General features: G+C 49.8%; 1 protein-coding gene across 5 annotated transcripts in view; it reads left to right on the top strand.

Moving 5' to 3' along the window:
* The first annotated feature begins 5,375 nt into the window (after window positions 1–5,375).
* The window catches only part of HNF1B (HNF1 homeobox B), a 55,727-nt gene continuing 35,969 nt past the window's right edge, over window positions 5,376–25,133 (top strand). For 3 of the 5 annotated variants that reach the window (XM_055326688.1, XM_055326678.1, XM_055326670.1), the window contains exons 1-4: window positions 5,376–6,505; window positions 11,025–11,224; window positions 15,958–16,144; window positions 18,056–18,291. In XM_055326688.1, the coding sequence (XP_055182663.1) occupies window positions 6,162–6,505; window positions 11,025–11,224; window positions 15,958–16,144; window positions 18,056–18,291 (967 nt within the window). In that variant the 5' untranslated portion in view covers window positions 5,376–6,161. Of the gene's footprint in view, window positions 6,506–11,024; window positions 11,225–15,879; window positions 16,145–18,055; window positions 18,292–25,133 lie in introns of all 5 variants that reach the window. The other 2 variants (XM_055326660.1, XM_055326654.1) reach the window with 1 other exon arrangement.

Below are 25,133 nucleotides of genomic sequence, written 5' to 3'. Positions count from 1 at the left end.
TGAGACTTCCATTGTTTATTTGTTACACTCTGCAGTTATTTATTTTACTTTTCACTAGGTTATAACTTACAACAACATGCACAAGTCCTAGATGTGTGGCCTGATGCTGTGACCACCATTCCCATGTCAAGATAGAGAACTTTCCTAGCACTCCAGAAAGCCCCCTCATGGTCTATCCCTGTGAACGCATTCCCCAGAGCAACCTCAGTGTTACCCTCTATGACCATAGATTGCTTCTTCTGTTTAATTTCATATAAATGGAATCACACGGTGCTTATACCCTTTTGGGTCTGGGAATGGCATTTAGTTTTATTTATTTTTATTTAAAATTTTATTTATTGGGGATCCCTGGGTGGCTCAGTGGTTTGGTGCCTGCCTTTGGCCCAGGAGTCCCAGGATCGAGTCCTGACGTCAGGCTCCCAGATTTAATAAATCTTTAAAAAAAATAAAATAAAATTTTATTTATTTATTCATGAGAGGCACACAGAGAGAGAGAGAGAGAGGCAGAGACACAGGCAGAGGGAGAAGCAAACTCCATGCAGGGAGCCCAACGCGGGACTCGATCCCAGGTCTCCAGGACCACACCCTGGGCTGAAGGCGACACTAAACCACTGAGCCACCCAGGCTGTCCTGGTATTTAGTTTTAAACTACAACTTCAGGGATCCCTGGGTGGCGCAGCGGTTTGGCGCCTGCCTTTGGCCCAGGGCGCGATCCTGGAGCCCCGGGATCGAATCCCACATCGGGCTCCCGGTGCATGGAGCCTGCTTCTCCCTCTGCCTGTGTCTCTGCCTCTCTCTCTCTCTCTCTCTGTGACTATCATAAATAAAAAAAAAATTAAAAAAAAATTAAAAAAAAAATAAACTACAACTTCATTGCTGACAGTTTGGAAAATTGAGCAGTACACATAAGGAAACAAAGATCCTCCTTCTTGGTGTCATCCAGAGATGATCACTTGTTCATGTATTCAATCGGTATTTTATTGAACAGATGCTTTGTATCAGGCATTTCTCCTGGCATTGAGGAGGAAGACATGAGATAGTCCCTGTCCTCAAGGAAACTCCTGTTTGTGGTGCAGTTTTTCAAGGGCTGCTCAAAAGTCCCATAGCTTAGCACTGAACAGAGGTCTAGCCCAAGCTCTTAAGCCACCTGCCCAAAGGCCTGGAAATGGACACCCTGGTAGTATGGAACCATTAAAAATGTCAAGTCAAAGAGTTAGGGAATTCAAATGGTCATATATACTAACTGGTCTTTTTTTTTTTTCTCTTAAGAAATGCTTTTATGAATAAGAGAATTCATGAGATTATTGAAGAGAAATCTTCTCATTTTGCGGAGGCATTTTATTTTCTTTGAATTAATAAGTAGCATCTCAATGTCTATTTTTTAGCATAAAATTTATTGGGGTCCAGTGGGAAATGTGCTATTTCCTCCTGGTTGGGTGCAGTGAAGCCCACATGGAATAGTCTGATAATCTTCTTCATTCCACTATGGCAGAGCATCGTAAGAACTTAGAATTTAGACATGATTCCAAGATTAGACTTTCACTGAACTTTTTGAGACCTTAAGAAAAAAATTATTATGGGAAATTTGAAACATACAAATAGAAGAGTACAATACCCCATATATGTCATCATTTAGTGTCGGAGATTATTAACAGTTTGCCAGTTGTGTTTCATCTATTCCCTCACATTTTATGGGGTGAGTGTGCTAACTGGCCATTTCTCAAAGGCAGAATCATAAGCCCAGAGAAGGGTGCTCACTAAAGCTGTTAGGAAGGTGAAGAGTCCTCCAGAAAGGAGTACTGTATCCAGAACTAGGATCTTAGGCTCTAATCCTACAGTCTAGAATGTTCTCTAGGCTGTGACAGTGCTAACAGTAAGGCCCCCACACTCCTTAAGACCAGGATAGAACAGTACTTATGTTTTACTCTAGATGTGATTTCATATTAAGGCCTTCTAGAGACTGCCAGTTCAATGGGTGAGCTTAGACAGTGGAATGGCACAGGGTGGAAAGGACCAGGCTCTCGCTGCTGTAAGCAAAGCAGCATGTGGGAAGTGGGGGGAAGATGGTGTGCCCAAGAGTGGGAAAAGAATATCACTTATGCTATGAAGTTACAGGAGAGTTGAGTCCACTGGAACCACGTTTGCCATTCTGTGGAATTTCCAAGATAGTGCTCAGAAGGTCTTCATAGAGTAATAAGTCAACTGAATTTTAAATGATCTTACACCAGGGCCTGCACTTCGCCCAGCAAATCTTGGGATTTGACCTGCAGGTGCATCATTTGAGTAGAAGAACTTAATATAACCTCTTTAAAATCAGTAACTCTTTAAAAAACAAGCTGGGAATGAAAGATCCCAAAGAGATCAGCTGCCTGACTTCTTTGCCTGTTTTCATGGTGTGCTGCTTCTTTCTAAACATGAGCGAGCTGGTCATCCTCGGAAACCTGAAGTTACTTACTCATTTAATCCTCACACAAAACCCAGCAGGGTGTATTGTTATCATTTTTCACATAAGAAAACTGAGGGTCAGAATGATTATGTAAAGTGCCCAAATCCCAGTGCTGGTTCAGCAGATCTGAGACTCACATTTAGATCTGTTTGATTTCAGCATCTACCATCTATTTCTCTTCTGTGCATCCTTTGCTTTTGCCTCCTAGAAGCCCAGATTTCAGCTTCCCATCTCCCAAACAGTAAAAGTTGGAGACTTCCCTTCCATCCTAAAGCCCTGCTCACAAGTCCTGAGCCTCACCCCAGCCCCTCACTTATTCCAGGAGCTGTGAACCACTGCCTCAAAGGGCCTTTTTTTTTTTTTTAATTTATTCATGAAAGACAGAGAGAGAGGCAGAGACATAGGCAGAGGGAGAAGCAGGCTCCCTGCGGGGAACCTGATGTAGGACTAGATGCCAGGACCCCGGGATCATGGCCTGAGCCAAAGGCAGACGCTCAAACACTGAGCTACCCAGGTGTCCCCTCAAAGTGTCCTCTGTTTTATTTTCCCACCTTTAAAGGGAGGCGACTATATCAGTTCATCACCATTTTATCCCGGGCGGGGGGGGGGGGGGGCGGAGAGCATAAACCCAGAGTATTTCAACTGTACTCGTTTCCCTATTTGGGAGAAATTTAACCAAAGGGTTTGAGGAGAGGAGAGAATTCATTTAATTAGCATTTATGACCCACATCCTGAATGACTGTCTGCTGAGATACTTTTCTTTTTAAACGTCCATATGGCGAGGTAGGTATTGGATCTGCTCTCAGACCTATAGTTGCCGTTACTTAGTGAGCACCCATATTATACCAGGCAGCACATTCAAGGTAGGTCTGAGCAGGAGCATTATAGGACGTTGCTGGATATAGTCAGATAAACTGAAATATGTACCTGGACACTCATGGAACGTTTCCCTATTAAAGTAAAACTTCTTATAGGTTCACATTGTTGGATTGGGGTAGAGGGGAAAGCATAGGCTTGCTAACACCTGAATTTTGAGAGATAAGGAAGCTTGAGTCAGACTTGGCACTCAGTAGCTGGAACTACAAATCAAAGCTTTGCTGTTGCAAGGGAAGTGATTGCTGGTTTTTTAATGGGTTTTCCCAGCTAAACACAGAAACTGATGTTCATCACACTTGACTGCTTCTATCTTGAGAGCAAGTAAGAGAGAGAAAAAGAGATTGTTTTCCAGGGGTATTTACTCTGAACACTTCATTATCCTGGTTGAGGGGAGCGTGGTAGGCAGAGAATGTTCTCCCATTGGGCAGAATCGTGAGGGACAAGGATCTGCCTTATGTCACAACAAACTAAACGACAATAGGATGAAATGAAGGGCCCTCATTTCCATGAACTTTTTTCCTCTTTCTCAAGGAAAGAGCCTGAGATAACGTAAACCTCCCTCAAGGCTCCCTGCACACAATCAACCCCTTCCTTCTGGCTCCCAGCACATATCCCAGGAAAGCACAGCAGACCCGGCCTTTAAAAGAGGCAGCCTTAGGATGCCTGGATGGCTCAGTGGTTAAGCATCTGCCTTTGGCTCAGGTCAAGATTCTGTGGTGCTGGGATAGTCCTGCATCAGGATCCGCGCGGCGAGCCTGCTTCTCCCTCTGCCTATGTCTCTGCCTCTGTGTGTGTCTCACGAATAAATAAAATCTCAAAAACTAAAGTAGAAATAAAAGAGGCAGCCTCACTCCTTAGCAGCCAAACTTGGATAAGCCACACCTGGAGCTTCAGCTCACACACACCTAGATTTGATCCAGAACCAAGTGCATGAGAACTGCTGACCTTTCCTCCCTCTCGCTGAAATTCCTCTTTTCCCAGAACTAGCCCCAACTTCCTCCTAATTGTCTTTTAAAGGTGGGAACGGTAGAATTTGATTAGAAGCTCCTTTGCAAATTCCTGCTGATTCTGAATTTTTGTCCCTAATCTCCCAGTCCCTCCAAGCCCAGCTCTGGATCCGGGATTCTGAGAAGCCGAGCCCCAGGGGGTGGGGGTGGGTAGATTTTCCCCCTGGGAACTGGCTTCCTCTCCTTCCTAGACTGAAAAGCATGAACACCAATTATTAAACCAAGGGTTTCACAGGTGGTCTCGATGGATGTATACAACGTCCCTCTCCCTGCACTGTTGGCATCAGTATTTCACGGATGAGAAAACTGAGGCTTAGAGAGGGTCGGGGGGTCCTCTGCTCCAGGACCTATGGGTCTGTGAAAGGTGGATACTGAAAAGTCCCTTGCCCTGTTCTTCTGCGGGTCAGGGCCAGCCTGTAGGTCCAGGGGCTCCGGAGGCCTCCTCTTCCCCCACCGCGCCCCGAGGAGATGCAGGTGAAACTCCCAGGGAGCTGAAAGGTTCTGACTTCCTTCCTGACTCGGACCAAGGTGGTAAAACAAAACAAAACCAAACAAAACACAACCACCTCCGTTCCCTCAGCGGCCGCGTGGGCGCCCGCTCCCTCCCGCCACTGCTGCGGTGACCTCGCGTCGCTGAGCGCGGTCCTTGGCCCCGGGAGCCGCCGCGTCCTGGAGCTGCGAATAAGCCAGAAGGCAGTGGGCCGGCGACACGCGGCTCCAGCCAGCCAGCCAGCTGCAGGCCGCGCGCCGCTTTCACTTGTTCGCAGGGAGGCCCGGCAATTGTAGTTTTGCCGGGAAAGCGGAGGCGCTTTGATATTCTGGGTTTAAACAGGAGAGCGCGGCCCAGGCGGCCAGCTCCCCCGCGGCCCGGCCGGCCAGGTGCCAGTGCAGCCCCGGCTGCTGGGGGAGCTCAACTTTGGCTACTCCCCTGACCATAAATTAGTGGACGCCTCCTCCCAAAGGTTCTCCAGGCCTTTTCTCGCTCGCCTACGCTCTAGGGGCCGGCAGTTCTGCAAATCCAAACCTCCAGATTCGTCTGGTGAGGGCCTGGGGTCTGCAGAACAGTAGCCCGGATGGAACTAAATGGGGTCGCAGCGATCCACACTCACCCCGCCCGACACCCCCGCTCCCCCTGAGTCTCCGCGCCCATTCCCCAGGGGTCAGCTTCTCCTCGCCTGGCTGGCTCTCCCTGCCCACCACCTGCGTCGGCTGGGATGCGTCAGAAAGCCTCTACTCTTCTTATCCTCCTCTATCTCCTTCTTCCCGGGGCACCCCAACGTCCTCCAGCTCTCACCTGCACCCCCGAAGTGCAGTTTCTTCTCTACAGACTAAAAGTGGACTCGCGGCGGGTGGAAAAGCCCCGGAGCCTCCCGCACTAGGCTGCGAGCTACTTGCTTACCAAGTCCAAAGGTCAGCTAAAGTTTGGCTGATAAACAGAATCAGTACAAGAAGATCTTCAGCCCCCCAGCGTGAGTACCATGGACCCTGGCAAGCCCCGCTCCCGGCCCGGGTCTCCAGCTCTCCACGTCTGCCCCTCACGCTCTCCCTCTCTCGCTTTTCCCCCCTCCCCACGACCATTTGCATCTTGCCGAAAGCCCGGCCCTCCCCACTAATTTGCATATCTTATATGGCCTAATGGTGGAGATCATGGCAAGTTAGAAGTTTTCTGACTCCTCTCGGAGGAGACTCCGGGACCCCGGGGAGTAACAGGTGTCTGGAGGCTGAAGGGTGGAGGGGTTCCTGGACTTGGGGTTCGCTCGTGCAACTCCCCTCCACCCTCCTCTCTCGCACTCACCCACCCCCTCACCCCCTTTTTCTTCTGTCCTTGGAAAATGGTGTCCAAGCTCACGTCGCTCCAGCAAGAACTCCTGAGCGCCCTGCTGAGCTCCGGGGTCACCAAAGAGGTGTTGGTCCAGGCCTTAGAGGAGTTGCTGCCATCCCCGAGTTTCGGGGTGAAGCTGGAGACGCTGCCCCTGTCCCCCGGGAACGGGGCCGACCCCGACACCAAGCCAGTCTTCCATACTCTCACCAACGGCCACGCCAAGGGCCGCTTGTCTGGGGACGAGGGTTCCGAGGACGGAGACGACTATGACACCCCTCCCATCCTCAAGGAGCTGCAGGCGCTCAACACCGAGGAGGCGGCGGAGCAGCGGGCGGAGGTGGACCGGATGCTCAGGTAGGTGCGGACCAGGCTGGGGAGCGCGCGCCCCAGGCCCTGGAACCGGCCCTGTGCCTTAGCCCCGCGGCGGCCGGCCCTGTTTCCCACCGGGAGAGTCCCCCGGGGGGCGCTCCGCGTCTCTCCCAACACCTGGACCCTCCCAGTGTCGCAGTCGGAGGGCCCTGAATCCCGAAGCTCCATCTACCCCTGCCCAGGCCAGCGCCCGGGACCCGAAGGGCCTCCGGGCCTGGGAGAACCCGAGCGGCGGAGCCCTTGGCGGAAGGTGTGCGCGCGCGAGAAGGTGGAGTGGGTGCGGTGACCCCCAGGCCGTGTCCCGGGATTCGGGGCCCGGGCCGCGCACGGCCCAGGAGGAGCGCTTCTCCCGCGCGCCGCCTCTCGCGTCCCGGGAAACGCGGGCCGGCCTTGGGCGCAGCGTCCTGCTGTTCTCTGCGGACCGACTGGAGGGTTCTGGGGCCGGGGTCCCGGGGGCGGGGGCGGGGGGCGAGCCCTCTTGGCGGGCACTCGGGTCTGCAGCGCCCCTGCAAGGCCCCAGGACTATCCGGAATCCCCAGAGCGGGTTTAGGTTTGCAAAAGAAAATGTTTGAGTGTGGCAGGGCCGCGGTGGACCCGCACGGGGCAAACGGATCGCGTATCCAAGCAAGCCGGGGGCAAATTCGGCTAAGACCGCCTTCGCAGCGGATTTGGTCGCGGTCTGAGAAAGGAGGGCGTTTCCAGATGTGGCCGCCGACGACCCGGCGTCCTCGGGGGAATTCTGGCCGGCGGGCGGCTCTGGGATCCTTTGCTGGGCCTCACCGACCGGCCTAGGGCTTTGACAGCTGGTTACTGATTATCCAGGGAGCCGAGCGGTTTCCTTAGACCGCACGTCGCTCCCGGTCACTTTGGGACCGAGTCCCTCGCGAGGCCTCCGACACCTGAGCGCCCAGGTTTCAGGGCAGGGGCTGGGAACCTCGAGGGGCGCCCCGACTCAGGCCGCCCCGGTCGTACGGCCGCAGCAGCAGTGTGGGGCGGGATGTGACCTTGCATTTGAATTTGCCATCTGGGGACCCAGAGGCTTACTCTCTAGCAAAGACAATCGGGGATTTCTAGATTATCCTCCCCCCCCACCCCCGCCCCAAAGTATTTTGCTATTCGTAGCTTTGAGGTTCTTCTCTCGCCTTCCCCGCGCGGCGACGGCCTCTCCCCCGCCGGGGTGCGGGCGCAGGGAGGCGAGGGGGCGGCCTGGAGGCTGAGCAGGGCCGGGCGGTCCAACCGAGCCCCCGCCGCCTGCCACGGGAAGCCCGTGGGGCCAGGCCCATCCACCTGGCCGCCGGCGCCCGCCTTCCAGCGCGGGTTCCGGGAGGTTCCGCGCCGCGCGAGGCAGGACCCAGGGCCCCCTCCGCGCTCCGCGCCCCGCGCCGGGCCGGACGCAGCAGAGATGTAACATAAACGGCAGCACGTGGAGTTAGGGTGTTATTAATTTATTTCTATAAATCATCAACAGAAAGATACACAAAGAGTCGTGATTAGGTTGAAAAGAGAGGCCGGTTATTCATTGGTGAAGTTGTAAACGCAGCTTAGAGGGGGAAGGAAGTCCAAAAGCCGACGTGGGTCTGCTCGCCGCTGCCCTCGCGCGCGCTGGGTCCCGCTGCGGGGCCCCGGGGCGCTCCCCGCCAGACCCCCTGGCGCCTAGCGCGAGCTGCCCGGGCCGCCCCGGGGCCGTGCACACCTGCAGGCCCCGCCTGAGCCTCGGGCCTCGGACCCGTGCCCTCCGCCCAGCACCTGGCTCCAGTGGGGCCGGGAGGGAGGCCAAGGGCCGAGCCCCTCTCCCCGATGGAGCGGAGCGGTAGAGACGCGGGACGGACCCAGGGTTTTCCCCCCTCTTTGCCAGGCGGATGCCGCCTTCCCTCCCCCACCTCCCCACGTCGGGAGTGCTCAGACTTTATTAAAAGTAATTTTTCAAGAAATTGCTAGCGGTGCCCAGGTCACTGCACGGTCGGCCCCATGAGCGCCTGCTCCTGAGCACTCCCCTTTCTGGCCCACCTCATTCCCCTAAAGCGGAAAGAAAAGAACAGAAGTCTCTTTTCGGACTGCCTGGACACTAGTCTACGTCCTAGAAGGGAAGGTCGGGGACTGCGAGCTGCCCGGTGGCCCGGGGCTGCGAGTGGGAGCAGCTCGCTCGCTGGCCCCCAGGCGGGTGCGCCCGGGCGTCTGGAAAGGAAGGAAGCCCGAGATGAGGGTGCTGGGAGGAAGGCTGGGCCCTCTGTGCGGGGGGGGGGGGGGGGGGGGTCCAGGGCTCTCCTGCTCCAGGGCAGCGAAGTCACTGAAAAGGAGCGCGCAGGGCCCACTCCTGGCACCGGGGTCGGGCGTTTGACACCTGCGCTCGGAGGGCGCTGGCCGCTCGCATTCCTCGGGATCCGTGTGATTTGTCCGGGTTTGCAGCCTCTCAATATAATCTGTATTTTCAAATGAACAAACGGAACCAGCTCTCTGGGGTCTTCCGGGTGCATACAGGTGAATCCTGTGGTCAGAGAGCCGTAAAGGTGTAACTACGCCATCTTACCCCGACTCTTGTCATTAAATGCGGGCTGAAAGGCTTGCGAGAGTTTGTAGGGTTTCCCTGGGTGTTTCCCCCCCTTTACCTTCCCAGTTGTGAAGCTAATTATTCTTTCCACAGAACCATCTACTCTTAGAACAGTATACTATTTTGTTAGGTTTCTTAGACACATGAAATGAACACACTAAAGAAATTTAAACAAAAGAAAAAGTCAAAAGAATTTGTTAAACCGGTATTAACTTTGAAAATCCAAACACGTTTTTTTTTTTTGAACTTTCGAACCTATTGTTTGTATCTGTTGAAAGTATTTTTCCACCCTAAAAATATCTATGGAAATATTCACCAGAAGTAAGCTTTAAAACCATCGCTGATGTTCCTGCAGATGTGTGCACTACGTGGATATTTTCCACGTGTGAAACTGGATTGCGTTTTCTCGTTTTTTATCTTCGTTAGTTCATTATGTTTCATTACTTGGATGTATCTTTGTACATATTTCAGAAATGTATTCACATATATATAATTAATCTTAAAAGTTTGTCTTTCCCGAAAACATCTCTACCAAAGCCTGTGATCTCACGAATTTATTATCAAAGACTTGTTAAAATAACCACAGTTATTCAAATGCCTACAAAATGTTTACTGAATTTTTAAATTCATTAAACAAAAATCAATTTTATTTGCCATATGACAGATACTATTTAGAAATGACAATTTCATTTGCAACAGTATATCTGTTTTGTCCTTTCCTTTACACATTCTTTATTGTTCCATATGAAACTAATTTTTCCCTTTATTTTTTTTCATGTTCTATCATCAGGCTGTTATATACATTAGCATATAGTAAAGAGGTGCTGGGTCTTTTTTAAAAGTTAAATATATAGCTGTATTAAGCAATTATAATATGTGGTTGTATTGTATTAATGCTTTTGTTCTATGCTATGCCTCATTTTTAAAAATTTCTCATTTTAAGTTACATCTCTCACTTTTAAATCACCTATTTAATAAGCAAGAAAAGATATTGGCAAACTTGAAAACATTTTAAATAAATAAAATTCAAAGGCCTTAGTACATTGCTGTAAAGAAGCTTTTTGCATACCTGTGTTTCTGAGAAATATAAAGTGTAAGCAAGTTCCTACCCCACACTTGAAATTTATGAGAAACATTGTCTTCCACATACATTTCTTCCCTGATATGATAAGGTCAGAATATAGGAAACCATGGCATTTGGGATGGTTAATATATCTTATTCAGAAATTGAAGTTACTCATTTCCATTATGTTTTATCTGGGAGGTGGGGCTGTGGAGGCTTTTTTATCTTGTTTTTTTTAACTTGCCTCACCTCACTGGATCAACTCTTCACTCCGGGAGGAACATCATTGTATTCCTTAAAACTTTTCTGAAACTCTAAAAACTGTTTAACATTTGGCTGAGAAATCCTCCTTGCTTCTCAGGAGATGGACACAAATGTTTCACTCCAATTTTATAAGACAAGAAACCAAGACACCCACTCAAAAGGGAACTAATGTGGAAGAGAGTAGGATTCAGAACTGATGCTGCCCCCTGTCATTGTAGGATCAGCTAGCCCAGCCCCAAGCTAATGGCATCTCTACTTTCCAGAAGGCCTCTTGCCTTCAAGTCCCTCACTTTCCAGAAAAATGAAGGAAAGCAAAATAAAACAGGAGCTTTCCTTCTTAATGAGAGTGTTGGTAGTGCTTTCCCATCCCTGAAGATGGGAAGTCATCATCAGCTTTACCCTCCTGATCTCAGATGAGAAGGACAGAGCGTACTGTATAGGAGCTTTCATCTCCCTTTTATTTAGGTTCTGTTTTGGCCTCACCTCTCTCCCAAGGATGTAGCTTGGACAGCTGGAGAAATAGGTGAAGATCAGAGTTTTGCACAAAGTTTAGGTAAAAGCCCTAAAAAGAGAATATTTCTCCCCACGCCTCTTCCACCAGAATCCTAACCATCTGCTTATCTGTCTAGTGAGGACCCCTGGAGGGCTGCCAAAATGATCAAGGGCTACATGCAGCAACACAACATCCCCCAGAGGGAAGTGGTCGATGTCACAGGTCTCAACCAGTCCCACCTCTCTCAGCATCTCAACAAGGGCACCCCCATGAAGACCCAGAAGCGCGCAGCCCTCTACACCTGGTACGTCCGAAAGCAACGAGAGATTCTCCGACGTAAGTGCTTTAATCCCCCCTTGACCTCAACCCAGAGTGACCTTTGCCCTAACTCTGCAACCTGTGGGACGCCTCAGTTTCCTCTTCAACAAGAAGGCCTGCATAGCACTTGGCAAATATAAGGAAGCTGGCAGGTGGATTTGGTTATCATAGTTATTGTACAATGGGTTGACGTCTATCATTTTCTTCTCCCATGGTCCCTTACTACCCATCCAGCTGCCTCGACAAGTCCTTTAGAGTCTGCGGTGTATCTTGAATTTTCTGGTGTCTGCTTCTAATATCCTTCTCTTTGAAGCCAAGTGGGGAACAGTGGAATATTGTCCCCAAAGTAAGCCAAGCAGCTCCCCTTGATATGACTGCAGATCGGAGTTTCCAAGGAAGACATTTTGTAGCAATCGATACCCATTGATCACTCTTACTGTTCTTTTCCTCCCCTCTGCAGAGTGTACAAAATAGAAGATATTTGTATATGGAGATATATTGAGAACTCAACCCTGTTACTGGGGTGGAGGGTGTACTTGCATCCTGAAGCAATTTAAAGTGATTGCTCACATTGATCAAAATCAGTAGTTTTGAGACTTCAGCCAATGATCCTGATGATGAAGCTGCTCTGGCTAAGGCAGGACCCAGTAGAAGAGTCTGTATTTGCAATTCTGACTAATTAATAATTGTCATTCCCACTTCCATCCCCAAATTTCCATTTTGTCCCAAAATTTCTTCCACTTAGTAATAGCAAGAGATTTTTGTGTTGAAGTATAGGGAAGTTTGAGCTGCATTTGAGTGATGTGTTGGTTTTATTTTAGGAAATTATCCTTCAACATTATCCTGTAATTCTTTTGATCTGACCCTTCTCCCAGGAAAATTTTGCATGATCTTCCACTCATCTCATATACTATCCCCTGGGTCGTGGGATCCTCTTGTCTTTGTCAAGATATTAATTTCTACCACTTTCTGGGTTGGATTTTTTTCCCTCTCACTGGAGGGCTGCTTTAAAAAATCATTCCTGTTTTCTGCCATACACTGCTCTGAAGTGATTGTTTGAGTATTTATTGTCTCAGTGTCCGTGGGCCAGAAAGGCCTTCACAGTGGAAGGAAAGTTTTTGGACATCCATCTCATGTGGTGGCTGTTCGTTAGTGCATTAAATGAATCTACAGATTAGAAGCAAAGCCTCAGCTCTTTGCTGCATAGGAGAAGAGGCCCCCTTTAAACTCTGGGTTGATTCACCATCCAAGGTGGCCAGATTCTTAAGAATTTTTGTTTCTGACATGAAGCAACTCTCTGTAATTCCTGGAAGGTCTGAGAACATTCTCAGAAGCCACAGTCTCCAAAAGCCAGAGAACATGGGCCTGCCCTCACTCCAATCCAAGCCTCGTGTGGCATCTCCAGTTTGAGCTGCTTCCCTGTGTTCAGTGGAAATTCTCTCAGAAAGGAGAGGAATACAGGAAAGGCCAGCTAGAAGCCATAGAAAAAGATACACGTCCCAGAAAGTTTCTCAAGATGCTTGAGAAGAGATAGTTTACAAAAATATATGACAGTCCCTGCAAGAGATTTTTAAAATTACCATTATTATCATTTTAAAGCCATACAAGACATAAACCTTAAGAAATATTCCTTCATTCTATAAATATTATTTGAACACCTATTAGGTGCCAAACACTATTCTGGGCTGTGAGATGCACAGGCTTTTTCTACAAGTATTTACCACCTAATGGGGGAGATGACATGTTTGAGTAAATAATGACAGCTGCTTTCTAAGAGCTGTTATAAAGATGTACACAAGAGGCAGCAGAGGAATTGCTAAATGGCCTGAAGAGATCACAGAGGGCTTCTTAGAGGAGGGAACATTGGAACCAATTCTTGAAGGATGAATACAAAACACACAAGCATGGGATAAAAATTAGCAAGTGAGATGGAATGTGTAGGAGAAATGGGGGAGAATTTTAAAAGAGGACATAAATTTTCTCAAAAAACTAAAAATGATAATATCAGTGATAATATTCTTGGGCCCATCTACACATAGAGAATCTGCTTGTCCAAGCTGACTCCCGAGCCTATAAAGAGGTTGCTGAAACCAACTTCTCCAAGTTAATTTTTTTAGGCAGCAAATGTTTTCTGTCTCCCTGCTTCCCTCTGTTAATCTAGAAGGTGAGGAGAGGTGGTGGTGGCTGGAGGATGAGACGAATTCTAGTTCTTTAAAACTTGAGGGGCTAGGACCCTGAGGTGGGCAGAACCCGGATATTTCCAGGCACCTACAGTCAAGTCATCCTGGCCTATCCTGGTATATGCTGGGTCCTGAACATCGTGCAGGCTGCCTCGTCGGAGGGCGGCCAGCAGACAGAGGCAGCCCTGCACTCCAGGCAGCCGTGAGTGAGCCTCACATCCACCACAGACAGAACTTGAATCAGTTTTTTGTTTGTTGGTTGGTTTGTTTGTTTGTTTTTAGTCAGTTTTATTACCTTCACCCAAGTCAGACTTTTAAGGTTTTGTGGATGTATTATTTGGCTTTGGTTTTTAGCAAGAAGTGATGCATAGGCTGCTGATAAGTAGCCTCAGTGTCTGTAGGCTAGGCCCATGTCCTAGCCTGTGCCCCACATCCATGTGACTTTGGGCAAGTCACGTAACCAGTGTGAACCTCAATCAGCTATAAGATGGAGAAGACAATACTTCTTGCATGGAGAGGGTGTGAGAATTAGATGGAAGGATACGGTCAGGGGACCTTGTATGATACCTCCCCTCGGTATAGGTTCATTGTCATTACAGAGCCTCATGTGGGTCCTGGGTCCTTGGGATTATCCATAAAGCTTTGGCTCTTACTCAGGGTGATGCCACAGGGCCACAGGGAGGAAGGAAGACCCTGAGACAGACCTCATCTGAGCAGGGAGCTTCTTTCTCTCCCTCTTACTGTCCCTAAGATAACTGTAGGAGCTGGTGGCCATGGAGACCAAATGACATAAGAGGTGTGAAAGCACTTTGGAAAACATGGCCTCCCTAGGAATTTGGGTCCCCATCATCATCCTGACTAAAAGTAGATGTTCTGAAAGACTACTGAATGCGTACTAGGTTTTCATCCGGTCCCACCCCACAGGCAGGGAAGCTGCGAGAGGGGGCAGTTAGGTGACACGGCTGGGGTCCTCCATTAGCCAACTGAAGCAGTGGCTTCCTGCCAATAGATCTAGCAGAGACTGTCTCAGGATATCTAAAACAGTTGTTGGGAATCAGTGAACACAGAGCCGTAAGTGGCCTGAGAATCATCCAAATCGAAGGCCCCAGTGACATAGTCCATCCATCAAGGAGACTGCTTAGAATTTGGCCCATCAGCAACCAGTTCACACAAAGCCCAGCACCACCTGTAACTGAGTCCTGAGTCCAGGCTGGTTAGAGGCCCACTGTTTGAGGATGGACCAAAGTGGAAATGGATCTTAAGATTGGTAGTAAGTTCCCCATCACTGGAGGTCCCTGTGGTAAGGTGTCATAGAGGGGATTCCAGCATTAAATATTGGCCCAACTTTGAACCTTGGAGAATTTACTGTAGGAGTAACTCCAAGAACCAAGAAAGAAAAACATCAAGGTCCAGAAGATAGGAACCAGGAGTTAAGAAATGAAGCTGCTATGTGTCCTTGCTCAGCAAGGTGTTTGGCCTCTATGCTTATTCATCTGTAAAATGGAACTAATGACTCCAAACCCTGCTTTGTGTAGATACAAGGAAGACAATAACAAAGTTCTCTTATCCCACAAGTAAATATTAGATCTCATTTAAACCATATGAGCTAGGGTATCCCCACAGGGCAAACTGCCACCTTTCTTCCATTCATTCAACAAAAAATATATTGAGGGTCACTATATACCTGGATCCTGGGAATTGGAAGGACAGGGAGCAGCACTTCATCTACATTTATTTTTGTCCAACTCATGAAATGCCATTGCTAGAAAGGTCCTGTGTTTGCAGTCTTCTGCATTTGCCATCTTTCAGAAGTGTAGGCAAATCTGTAAGACCTTTCCCTCACCAGCTGTTCCCCTCATAAATGAACCCCCTGGACACACACACACACACACACACCATTGCCTTTGAAGTTATCTGAAACCAGAGAGCTTCTTTTCTTTCTATTATAAAACTTCACTTATATTTATTTCAAAGTAATAGTGAACAGGTTTTGGGTCTTGGGTGTTTCTAAGAGCATAACATCATAATGTAGATACCTAGGATACATGAGGAGAGAGGGGAAGAGGGGAGAGCCTATTTTAGTCTCTAAATATTTTGTCTAAGTGAAAATTTACCTTTGAGCCTTTACCTCTAGACCCAAGACATGGTTGAGCTCATCCTCTTGGACGCCAAAATGCAAGAGTTCAGGATTCCAGAGGGTTGCTTCATGTCTGAGGGCCAGTGAGCCAACGAAAACACGTTGCCACTAAAACAATGGTTGGCCACATTTGAGCTCCTTCAAACAGAGAAAAGGGTTGGCTTTGGTGGAGCAAACTGAGGTGGGCAGTGAGGGGGCCTGTGGTGGGCTTTCCCCCTCTGTACTAGCACACACATACAACAACTGCCGATGGCAAAACTTAGGGGAGGGGAATAACGGTGTTTTTGTCTGTCTGTCTGTCTGTCTGCCAAGTGAAGGCTACAGACCCTATCAAATCTACTCCTTTCTCTTTTCAGAATTCAACCAGACAGTCCAGAGTTCTGGAAATATGACAGACAAAAGCAGTCAGGATCAGCTGCTGTTTCTCTTTCCAGAGTTCAGTCAACAGAGCCAGGGGCCTGGGCAGTCCGATGACGCCTGCTCTGAGCCCGCCAACAAGAAGATGCGTCGCAACCGGTTCAAATGGGGGCCCGCATCCCAGCAAATCTTGTACCAGGCCTACGACCGGCAAAAGAACCCCAGCAAGGAAGAGAGGGAGGCCTTAGTGGAGGAGTGCAACAGGTAACACCACCAGAAGCTCACTTGAGCAGGTGGGCAAGCACATGGACCTGAAATCCATCCCTTCAATCCAGGGATACTGACGTACTGGTTATCCAGCTAAGTGTGGCTACAGCAGGGTTTCCCAAAGTGTGTTCTATGGCACCCTGACTTCAAGTTATTTATTTATTTATTTTAAAGATTTTATTTATTTATTCATGAGAGACATACACAGAGAGAGAGGCAGAGACACAGGCAGAGGGAGAAACAGGCTTCATGCAGGGAGTCCGACACAGAACTCGATCCCGGGTCTCCGGGATCAGGCCCTGGGCTGAAGGCAGCGCTAAACCGCTGAGCCACCGGGGCTGCCCCTGACTTCAAATTATTAACAAATAAGTTTGAGAAACACCAGGTGCATGCTTCCTCTTGGAGAGTCATAACGTATATTAGCATATTAAAGACTCTGAGGAGACCTAGAGTCTAGAAACTTTCTTAGCTTTATTGATTGTTAGGCATGGAATCTTTTTTTCTGGGGGGATACTTATACTATGAACTGTTATTGAAGGGAAGATACTTTGGAGAAGCCTGATTTAAAATATGATGCCAGTGGAAATAGCATCATATGTTTGACTTCCGTGCAGACCAGGAAGAAACCGTACCTTGGTCATAGACTGGCTCTGGCTTTGACCAATCGTTGTACAATCATTGATCCAAAAGGAACTTGACAGAAAAGAACTGGTCAGATCTATCCAATCCATTCTGCTCACACTGCTTATTGTTCTTTTAGTATCTGAACAACTATATGTAATTTTAAAGAAAAGTATTAGAAATCCTTCAGATATCTTTTTTCCCCTCTTCATTCCTGCCATCTTCCCTGGCTCCAGCATTGTCTTTGACTTGCTGCAAAGCCTGATCTTAAAAAAACAAAGCAAAGGAGGTGCCTGGGGGGGGGGGGGCTCAGGGAGTTAAGCGTCCAACTCTTAATTTTGGCTCAGGGTCATGAGATCGAGACCCATGTCAGGCTCCTTGCTGGGTGTGGAGCCTGCTTGAGGTTCTCACTCTCCCACTCCTCTGCCCCTCCTGCCTTGCTTGTGGGAAGGCTTGTACACATGCACGTGCCACCACCCGCCCTCAGAAAATAAATAAACAAAAAATAAAAAGTCTCTGGCCAAGACCTATGGGCTATCTGTCCATCTCTGGGCTAGATTGGCTCTGACAACAGAAGGATATTGGAGATAGATATATAGATATTGGCTAGGGAGGTGAGGCCAGGAAAGGACATGTCACAGAGTCCCCAAGCTGTGCTCTGTCCCATTGCTAATGAGAAGCCCCCCAGCACCCAGTGGTGTCTGAGTCCCTCTCACACCTGGCACTGGGGTTTTACCAGCAATGAAGATACCTCTGTGTATCTTCCTTTCACCTCACCCAGCCTGTCCTCTGAAGAGGATTCCTGTGGCACAGATAAGGAATGTGGTTTCCCTGGCACCCTTTTGGGGGGTATCCAAACCCCAAACAACCAGAAGTCCCTCTGAAGGGATTCAGACAGAGCTAGTGAAGAACTTCACCTTTTGTAGGTTGAGAAGAGATTAATAGCAACATAAGGTGTCAAGAGGCCCAGTCTGGATCTTCTCTCTGTATTACCTGCCTCTTGACTGCTCTCTTCTTGTCAGAAGCCACACCAGAGGCCTCAGCCCCTCACTACTGGGGCCATAGAGCCTGTGTGGCCCTTGTGTTTGGCCCCTCACTCCAGCCATGTCATCAGGGAACTACTAGGCGAGACTTCTCTCAGGACAGGCTTTTCCCCAGGCCCCAACTCTGTCCTTGGCCTCTTTGCCCTCCTGAGCAACACCACTGAGATTGTGTGTCTGGGGCCAAACACCAGCAAGCCTCCCCCTGGCCACCCTCACTCACCATCTACCCCCTGTCCATCCTCAGGGCAGAGTGTTTGCAGCGAGGTGTCTCCCCTTCCAAAGCCCACGGCCTGGGCTCCAACCTGGTCACTGAGGTCCGTGTCTACAACTGGTTTGCAAACCGCAGGAAGGAGGAGGCATTCCGGCAGAAGCTGGCCATGGATGCCTACAGCTCCAACCAGACGCACAATCTGAACCCCCTGCTCTCCCATGGCTCTCCCCACCACCAGCCCAGCACCTCTCCTCCAAATAAACTGTCAGGTAAGCCCAGCCCAGGCCCCACTGCCTCGGCAACCCAACCATCCTGTTTCTCCCCCATAGGGCTCATCTGGGTCAGGATTTTTCAGAGGGGGAAATGGTGGGATGGTGCTAGGGATGGCCCCCTCCCACTGCCAGAATGTTCTGGTGAAAATAGTGTGTGGTCGTGGTCACATTTCCTCTGAGTCCTTGCTCAGCTTTCAGGGATCCTCTCTCTCCAGGCTTCTCTAGTCGCCTCTCTTCTCCCTGTGTGGCTGCTGACTCAGCAAGTCAGTGCAATTGTCAGTTTAGACGGAGAGGTTGCCTTATTAACATGCCAGGTCCAAACTGCAGGCAGAGGGGTCACCTCCACCCCACCCACAACCCACCCCAGGGCCCTGTCCAGCCTCAGCAGGAAGAGCCCAGGGGTCTCTGAGGAAGGGCCAGTCTATTGACAGTCTTTGCTTGTTGGCTTCAGTGCTCTTCCAGAGTTAGAAGTCAGTCACTTAAAATCTTTGCGGTGATGAGCTGGCCAAAACTGATTGAGTACCTACAGTGTGCTACTGTGTGCCGGGCCCAGCCTGGATTAGGTGTCTCTGCTGTGGGGTGTGGGCTTGTCAGGATGGAAGCCTACATCTTCACTGTGGGAAAACACCCCTAGATGCTGAGTAGTGCATCGGGCATAGTCTGAGGGTGAGCACTTCTCCCCCAGGGCTCTGTCCTTTCTGGAAAGCTGGCTTCCCAGAATGGGTATGCTTGTTGAGGCTGGCTTGGTGCCCGTGTAGAAGTATGGCATGGTCTCCCACCTGCTCTGGGGAAGGGCTCGCAAAAGGAGAACCAAGTCCCATTTGCAACTCAGGGTTCCGAAGCCTGTTGCCCTCCTTGCCTGCTGGTTGCTCTTCTGCCGGGAGAGGCCTGAGGTCGGAAGCTGGCCTAATTATTGGGGGACCCAGGCTGAGCATTTGTTCCACACTGTGTTCCCACAGCGTGACTGCTTTCAGGGTCTCTGGGAGTCTGAAACTGTCCAGCATGAAGCATGGGCCAGGGCTGGATCCCACTCCCACAGAAGGGAAGGGCTCAGTCACATGGGGAGAAAGTTCAGGTTATTCTTGAGAGGCAGAGAAGCCCCCAACAATCACTAGCCTGTTGGCAGAATAACTCCGTTTCTTCTTGGAAATTCAAAACAGGGTTCTGAAGGCAGTGGTGAACGGCTCAGAGCAGGACTGGGGCACTTGCCGCCCGCGGTGATCCACGGAGCTGGATCTGGAGCTGCGGGGGGGCGTGGCTGGGGCAAGGGGCATTATTGAGAAGACAATGGCTATTGTGCTGGGACCTGTGATCTCCACACCAAAGTCAGGGAGCCTGTAAGCCAAACAAAGACCAGGCAGCTTTCTGACAAGCTGGGGTTGTGGTGAGGTCACCACGGGGTCGTTAGCACAGGCCTTCTGTATACCGACAGGAGACCCACAGAGGGGCTGGAGGAGCAGAGGCAGGTACTGGAAACTGAGCGAGTGGGTGCAAAATACAGCTTGAGAGCCATCTGATCGGAGTCTGGGAAGGCATGGCCCCCTTGAAGTGAGTTTTCAGGGGTCCATTCCGTGATTTTAAAACTCATGGAATGCTAGAACTGGGAGGAGCTTCAAAGAAGGAAACTGAGGCCCAAAAGAAGCAATGACTTGCCAAAGTTAACAGTGATGGTGGCTGATGTGGCTAGAACTCAGGCCTGCTGACCCCCGCTCAGTGCAGCATGGATGCTTTTGTGTCCGAGCCCACAGGAGCTTCTTGCCTCCTTGGGAAGACATCGTGCTGGCACGGAGGGCCCAGGACCATCTAGGGCCCAAGGCTGTGTTCTGGGGCTTCATGGGTCTTTGTAGAGACTCGAATTTATGGAGCAATAATTATGGGACACTGCATATGTTCAGTGGCTGCCTTCCCCTCTGCCTGAATTTCCACTCGGGGCTCATCAAGATAGTCCTTGTCCCCATCCGGAGAGTGGATTCTCCAGACTCGGCTTTGAATCCTGCACCTAGCCAGCCAGGTTGATCGCTGTAACTACAGCATGACCCAGTCACAACGCTTCTCCCGGTCTGGCTTTCCCGTCTGTAAAACAAAGCAACAGGACCTACCTCATCAGGCCCACGTGAGGATTAAATGAGAGAATGTGTAAACACCATCTTTCCCAATAAGCTGTGACGACTATTATTATTGCTCTCGTTATTACGAGCAGCAGCAGAAAGAAAGGCAGCAGAAATCTATTTCCTTCTAACTTTCACACCCTGGGGCATTATCCCCAAGAGGTGATGACATATTCCCCGGGCCCAGGACTGGCCTGGGCCCTGGGGTGCAGGGTGCTGGAAGGAGTGACTGTTGTCCCCTCTCAGGCCCCCAGGTGGGCTCCTAGGGAATGCACCCAGGGCTAGGCAGACAGCAGGCTGGAGCCCCACACTCGGGATGGTGCACTTCTATCATGGGTCCTGCGACCAAGATACGGTCTCTAGCCAAGCCCAAGATGTACCTGGATGCAGAAAACAAAAAGAGCTCTGTGGTGGCCAAGGAGAGTGCAACACCCAGAGTCAGCATTGGCACCAGCACCCTCTAAGGCTAAGTCGGGGAAACGAGTACCCAGGCCCGTTCCCTCACACTCCCTCCCCTCCGCACACAGCCTCTGAGCCTGGAGGACTAGAGTCACCTTAGAGACAAATCTTTCCCTTGAACCTTCTTCCTGGAGAGGAGAGCATCCCGTCTCTAACGAGCCCCTTCTCTCCCAGCCACTCTCGGGGCGTTGTGGCCCACTCGCCCACAGTGACCACAGTGTGACCCTGGCGCTGGAATGTCCGGCACAATAGGAGTTGCAGGAGGAACACTTTGCCTCTGTCAGCGGCTGATTGGTTACAAGGCGTCCTACAAACACACCGTCAGCAGAATCAGCTGTTTTCAGCGCTGCCCCTCCCGGCTTTACAATCACACACCAGCATGCAGCCCTGGGTTGTCATGGCTTTGTCTCCCTTATGCATGCTTAATTGACAATTAAGTTGGGGCTTTGAACCAGCCTGGCTGCCGCTGATGGGCCTTCATCTTTCCAGTGAGTGTCACAGGGGCACCCTTTGTTTGCTCTTCTTGGGGGCCTGAAGTTACTGTAGCAGGCTGCAGGCAGCCATTTATCTTCAGCCTGGAAGGCCTTTATCTGCGCCACCCCCCCATTCCAGCTCTGGCCAGCAGGAGCTGTCCCTGGTTATAGGCCCCATGACAGCCCATTCTCAGGCCATTGAGTCCACCCGGAGTGATGGCCCCTACCTCCATTCTGGAGCGGAATCAAGAGAAAGGCCCCCAAAAGGTCAGAGAGCAGGGCTGTGGCAAGGAAGGAGACTGGTTGGAGACAGGTGTTTGTATTGATTGGCCCAGGGAGGAGAAGAAGGAAGTTGGCGTGGAATGGAAGTGGGGCTAGCCTTGGCCCAAGCCTCGGGATCCAGCCACATGAGCCATGCGGCCTTGCTCACCCTACCCTTTACTCCGGTCTGCCGCAAACTCACCTAGCCACCCTGTGCCAGCCAGGAAGGGGCAGCAGGTCTTCATCAGCCTTCACCCACCCCACACATAGTGTCCTCACTCTCGTATCATCTTTTGAGGAAGAGATTGAGGTTCATTCTCCCGGAAAGAAAGGGAGGCATAGAGGTGAGAGGAAGCCTTTCCAGAAGAATCTTTGGCTACCCTGACCTACAGCCTCCTTAAGTGGGGACATTTATTTCTGTGGCTGCTTACTCCTATCTCTCTCCAAACTCTATTCCCCCCTCTCCAAGCCCAGTGGATTTGATTGCCCTGACAGACCAGAGCTTGAAACCCAGAGAATCCTGCCGCCCATGTCCCCCTTGGCCCCTTTCACATGTCCTTCCAAGTCACCCACAAGAATCTAAGCCAGGGTTATAGACAAACCAAACTCTGGGCCAGGATATCTGTGTGGTTCCTGCTGTTTTCCCTGATGCTGAAATCTGGAGGACCCCCAGGATGTCTCCAAGGTGCCCCATGGAAGCGTCAGGGCTACGCATGAATAACTATAACGTCTTGTGTTGATTCAGTATTTCCCAAGTCCCAGGCCCTGGGCTGAGCAACCCACATACATCATCTTATTTAATCCTCATGGCAACTTTGTAAGGGTAGAAACCTGTGTCCCTGTACCCCCACTCTACGATCAAGGAAGGGGAGAGATTTAGAATACACATGATTTGCCCAAGTTCATATAGTTAGTAGGTGGCAGAGACAGGTTTTGAACTGTCACATGCTGACCATCTCTCTGCTTTAGGCAGATGCTAAGAACATTGCAGGCATGGAAACCAACACACACACACACACACACAATACCCCCACAATCCCTTCTTCTGCCACATTCTTATTGCTCCCCTCTGAATGACAAAAAGGCCAAGGATGGGGGTCTCGAAGTCTGGCTAGTTTACTGCTTCCCCTCCCCCCCCAACTGTTGCCCCTGACCAAGGAAGCTTCTGCACCCTGCCCTGGAGAGAAATTCAAGCCTCCTCTTTCACGACCCCATCCCCATCTGGGCAGGGATTTGAACTGCCCTTGCAGTCGGCACTGTCTGGGGCACTAAATGCCTTAACAACTTAATGGGGCTTCAGAGACAGCACAGGCACCTCAGCTCACCTCTGGAGCTCCGCCCCCTCCCTGGGCCGCAGACGAGGAGCGGGGGTTTATGAGGGCAGCTGTAAAAATATTCATCTCCACGGCAAAGGTCCCCATAGTAAATAAACCCTATTGTCCCTAAGTAGCAGATTATTTCAGTTTAGAAAAGAAACAAGTCCTGCCTTGAAACATCTGGTATTTTCGGAAATGCTTTTGTACTGGCTTGGAGTTCAGCCTTATACCCGGCTCCAGTGTTCCCCTTCCTAAGGACTTTATCTGACAGCCATTTATTTTATCTGCTAAATTTGAAGGTCATTTTATCTTACGGTACCACCCTATCGGCTGCCACTAGATTGAGGAAGACAATCAGGATATTAATGAGATTAAGAGGCCCAGCCTTCAGAGGATTCTGCTGGCAACCTCCTCCTGATAGTGGACCAACCCTGGTCTGCATACAAAGAAACCTGGCTGGTGGGGCTCAGAGGCTCTGCACAAAAGGGCCAGGAGATACTGGAGTGCTATCGCTCTAGGCAGCCCCGTTGGCCATGCCTAATCCCCCTGAAGGACCCTTAGATGATTCAAGGACTCCTTGTTGCCTCCAGTCAGCTCTAAGGAGGAAGGAAGCTGCCTGCAAGCACAGAGCCCCAGCCAGCAGGTTCCTGGAGAAGTGCCCTTGGAATCTGTTTGTTGAAGTTTTTTTTTTTTTTTGTTTTTTTTTTTTAAGATTTTATTTATTTGAATGAGAGAGAGCACAAGCAGGAGGAGCAGCAGGCAGAGGGAGAGGGAGAAGCAGACTCCCTGCTGAGCAGGGAGCCCTATGTGAGGCTGAGGCTTGAGGCTCGACCCCAGGACCCTGAGATCATGAGCTGAGCCAAAGGCAGATGCTTAACCAGCTGGGCCACCCAGGTGCCCCTGTTTGTTGCAGGTTTGATGGGAACTGACAGGAACTTGGAGGGAATTAAGTACCAAAGGTGAGGAGAGTGCCCAAAATCTGTGCAAGGGTTTTCGAAGTGAACTTCTTGATGGGAAGGCACAAGATCTGGCATTTTGCCTCTATCCACTTTTCAAGGAGAAGTACAAGCACAAATGGGGAAGATATATCTATATGAATGAAACAGCCCCAAAATAACACCAAATGAAGCATTGCAGTTGTGGTTATCATCCTAGTGGTCATGGAAACTGTTGTTATTGGGGTTAGCAAACTTCTGTAAAGAGCCAGGTAGTAAATATCTTAGGCTTTTTAGGCCATAGAGTCTTATTTTTCCTACTCGACTCTGCCTTTGTAGAATAAAAGCAGCCATGGACCATATGTAAATGAGTGAATGTCGCTGTCTTCCAGTAAAACCTTATTTATGGGACTGAAATTTGAATTTCCAATAATTTTCAAACATAGTCTTTTTTCCCCCAAGCATTAAAAATATCTTTTTCTCCCCAAGCATTAAAAAATGTAAAAACCAAGCTGAGCTAATGGGTCCTACAAAAACAGGCTGCTTTGGCCTGTGGGCCACAGTTTGCTGACCCCTCACTCTAGGATAACAGTTCCCAACTTTGGCACACTTTAGAATCAACTAGGGAGCTTCTAAGAATCCCAATGCCCAGGCTGTTCCATAGACGCCTGACCATCAATAACCATGACAAGTAAGACACACTGAAGATCATCTGGGGAAATGCTTTCATGAATCCAGTGGGCATAGCAACAAAATCATAGTTGTGCAGGCAGACCACTATTCCAGCCTCAACTGGCCACTCATTAGCTGTGTGACCCTGGGCAAATCTCTGGAATCACTAAGCCCCAGTTTCTCAATTTGTAAAATGGGGACACCAACTCATGCAGGTGCTACAAGGATTAAATGAGATAATGTATGTAAAGCGCCCTGGATATAGCAGGTGCTCACAGATGATAGCTATTACCATTCCTTACAGAGCCTTATTTGGGGGACTTTCCCCCCCTTACCCCTCCATTCCTCTTGGAGCTTTCTTTCAATGCTGACTTTTAGAGAATTTGAGCGTTTCCAATGGATACTCATCTTGGTGTTTGCAGCAGACTAAGGCTGGCTTCTGGTAGCATATTGAGTGTAAGGCCGTTTGTCATTCTTCCAGGGAGGCCTGCCCTGTGACATGCATAACACATTTCCAGTGCCATATCCAGTACTCTAGGCATTTAGTGCAAATGCACTAAATGGTGAGAGCCGGGAAGTGCCAAGAATTGTGGGGAGGGGCGGGGGCTCATGACC

This window comes from Nyctereutes procyonoides, unplaced genomic scaffold (assembly GCF_905146905.1).
Source record: "Nyctereutes procyonoides isolate TBG_1078 unplaced genomic scaffold, NYPRO_anot_genome, whole genome shotgun sequence".
Classification (NCBI taxonomy): domain Eukaryota; kingdom Metazoa; phylum Chordata; class Mammalia; order Carnivora; family Canidae; genus Nyctereutes; species Nyctereutes procyonoides.
This window is presented reverse-complemented; position numbering and strand designations above follow the sequence as displayed.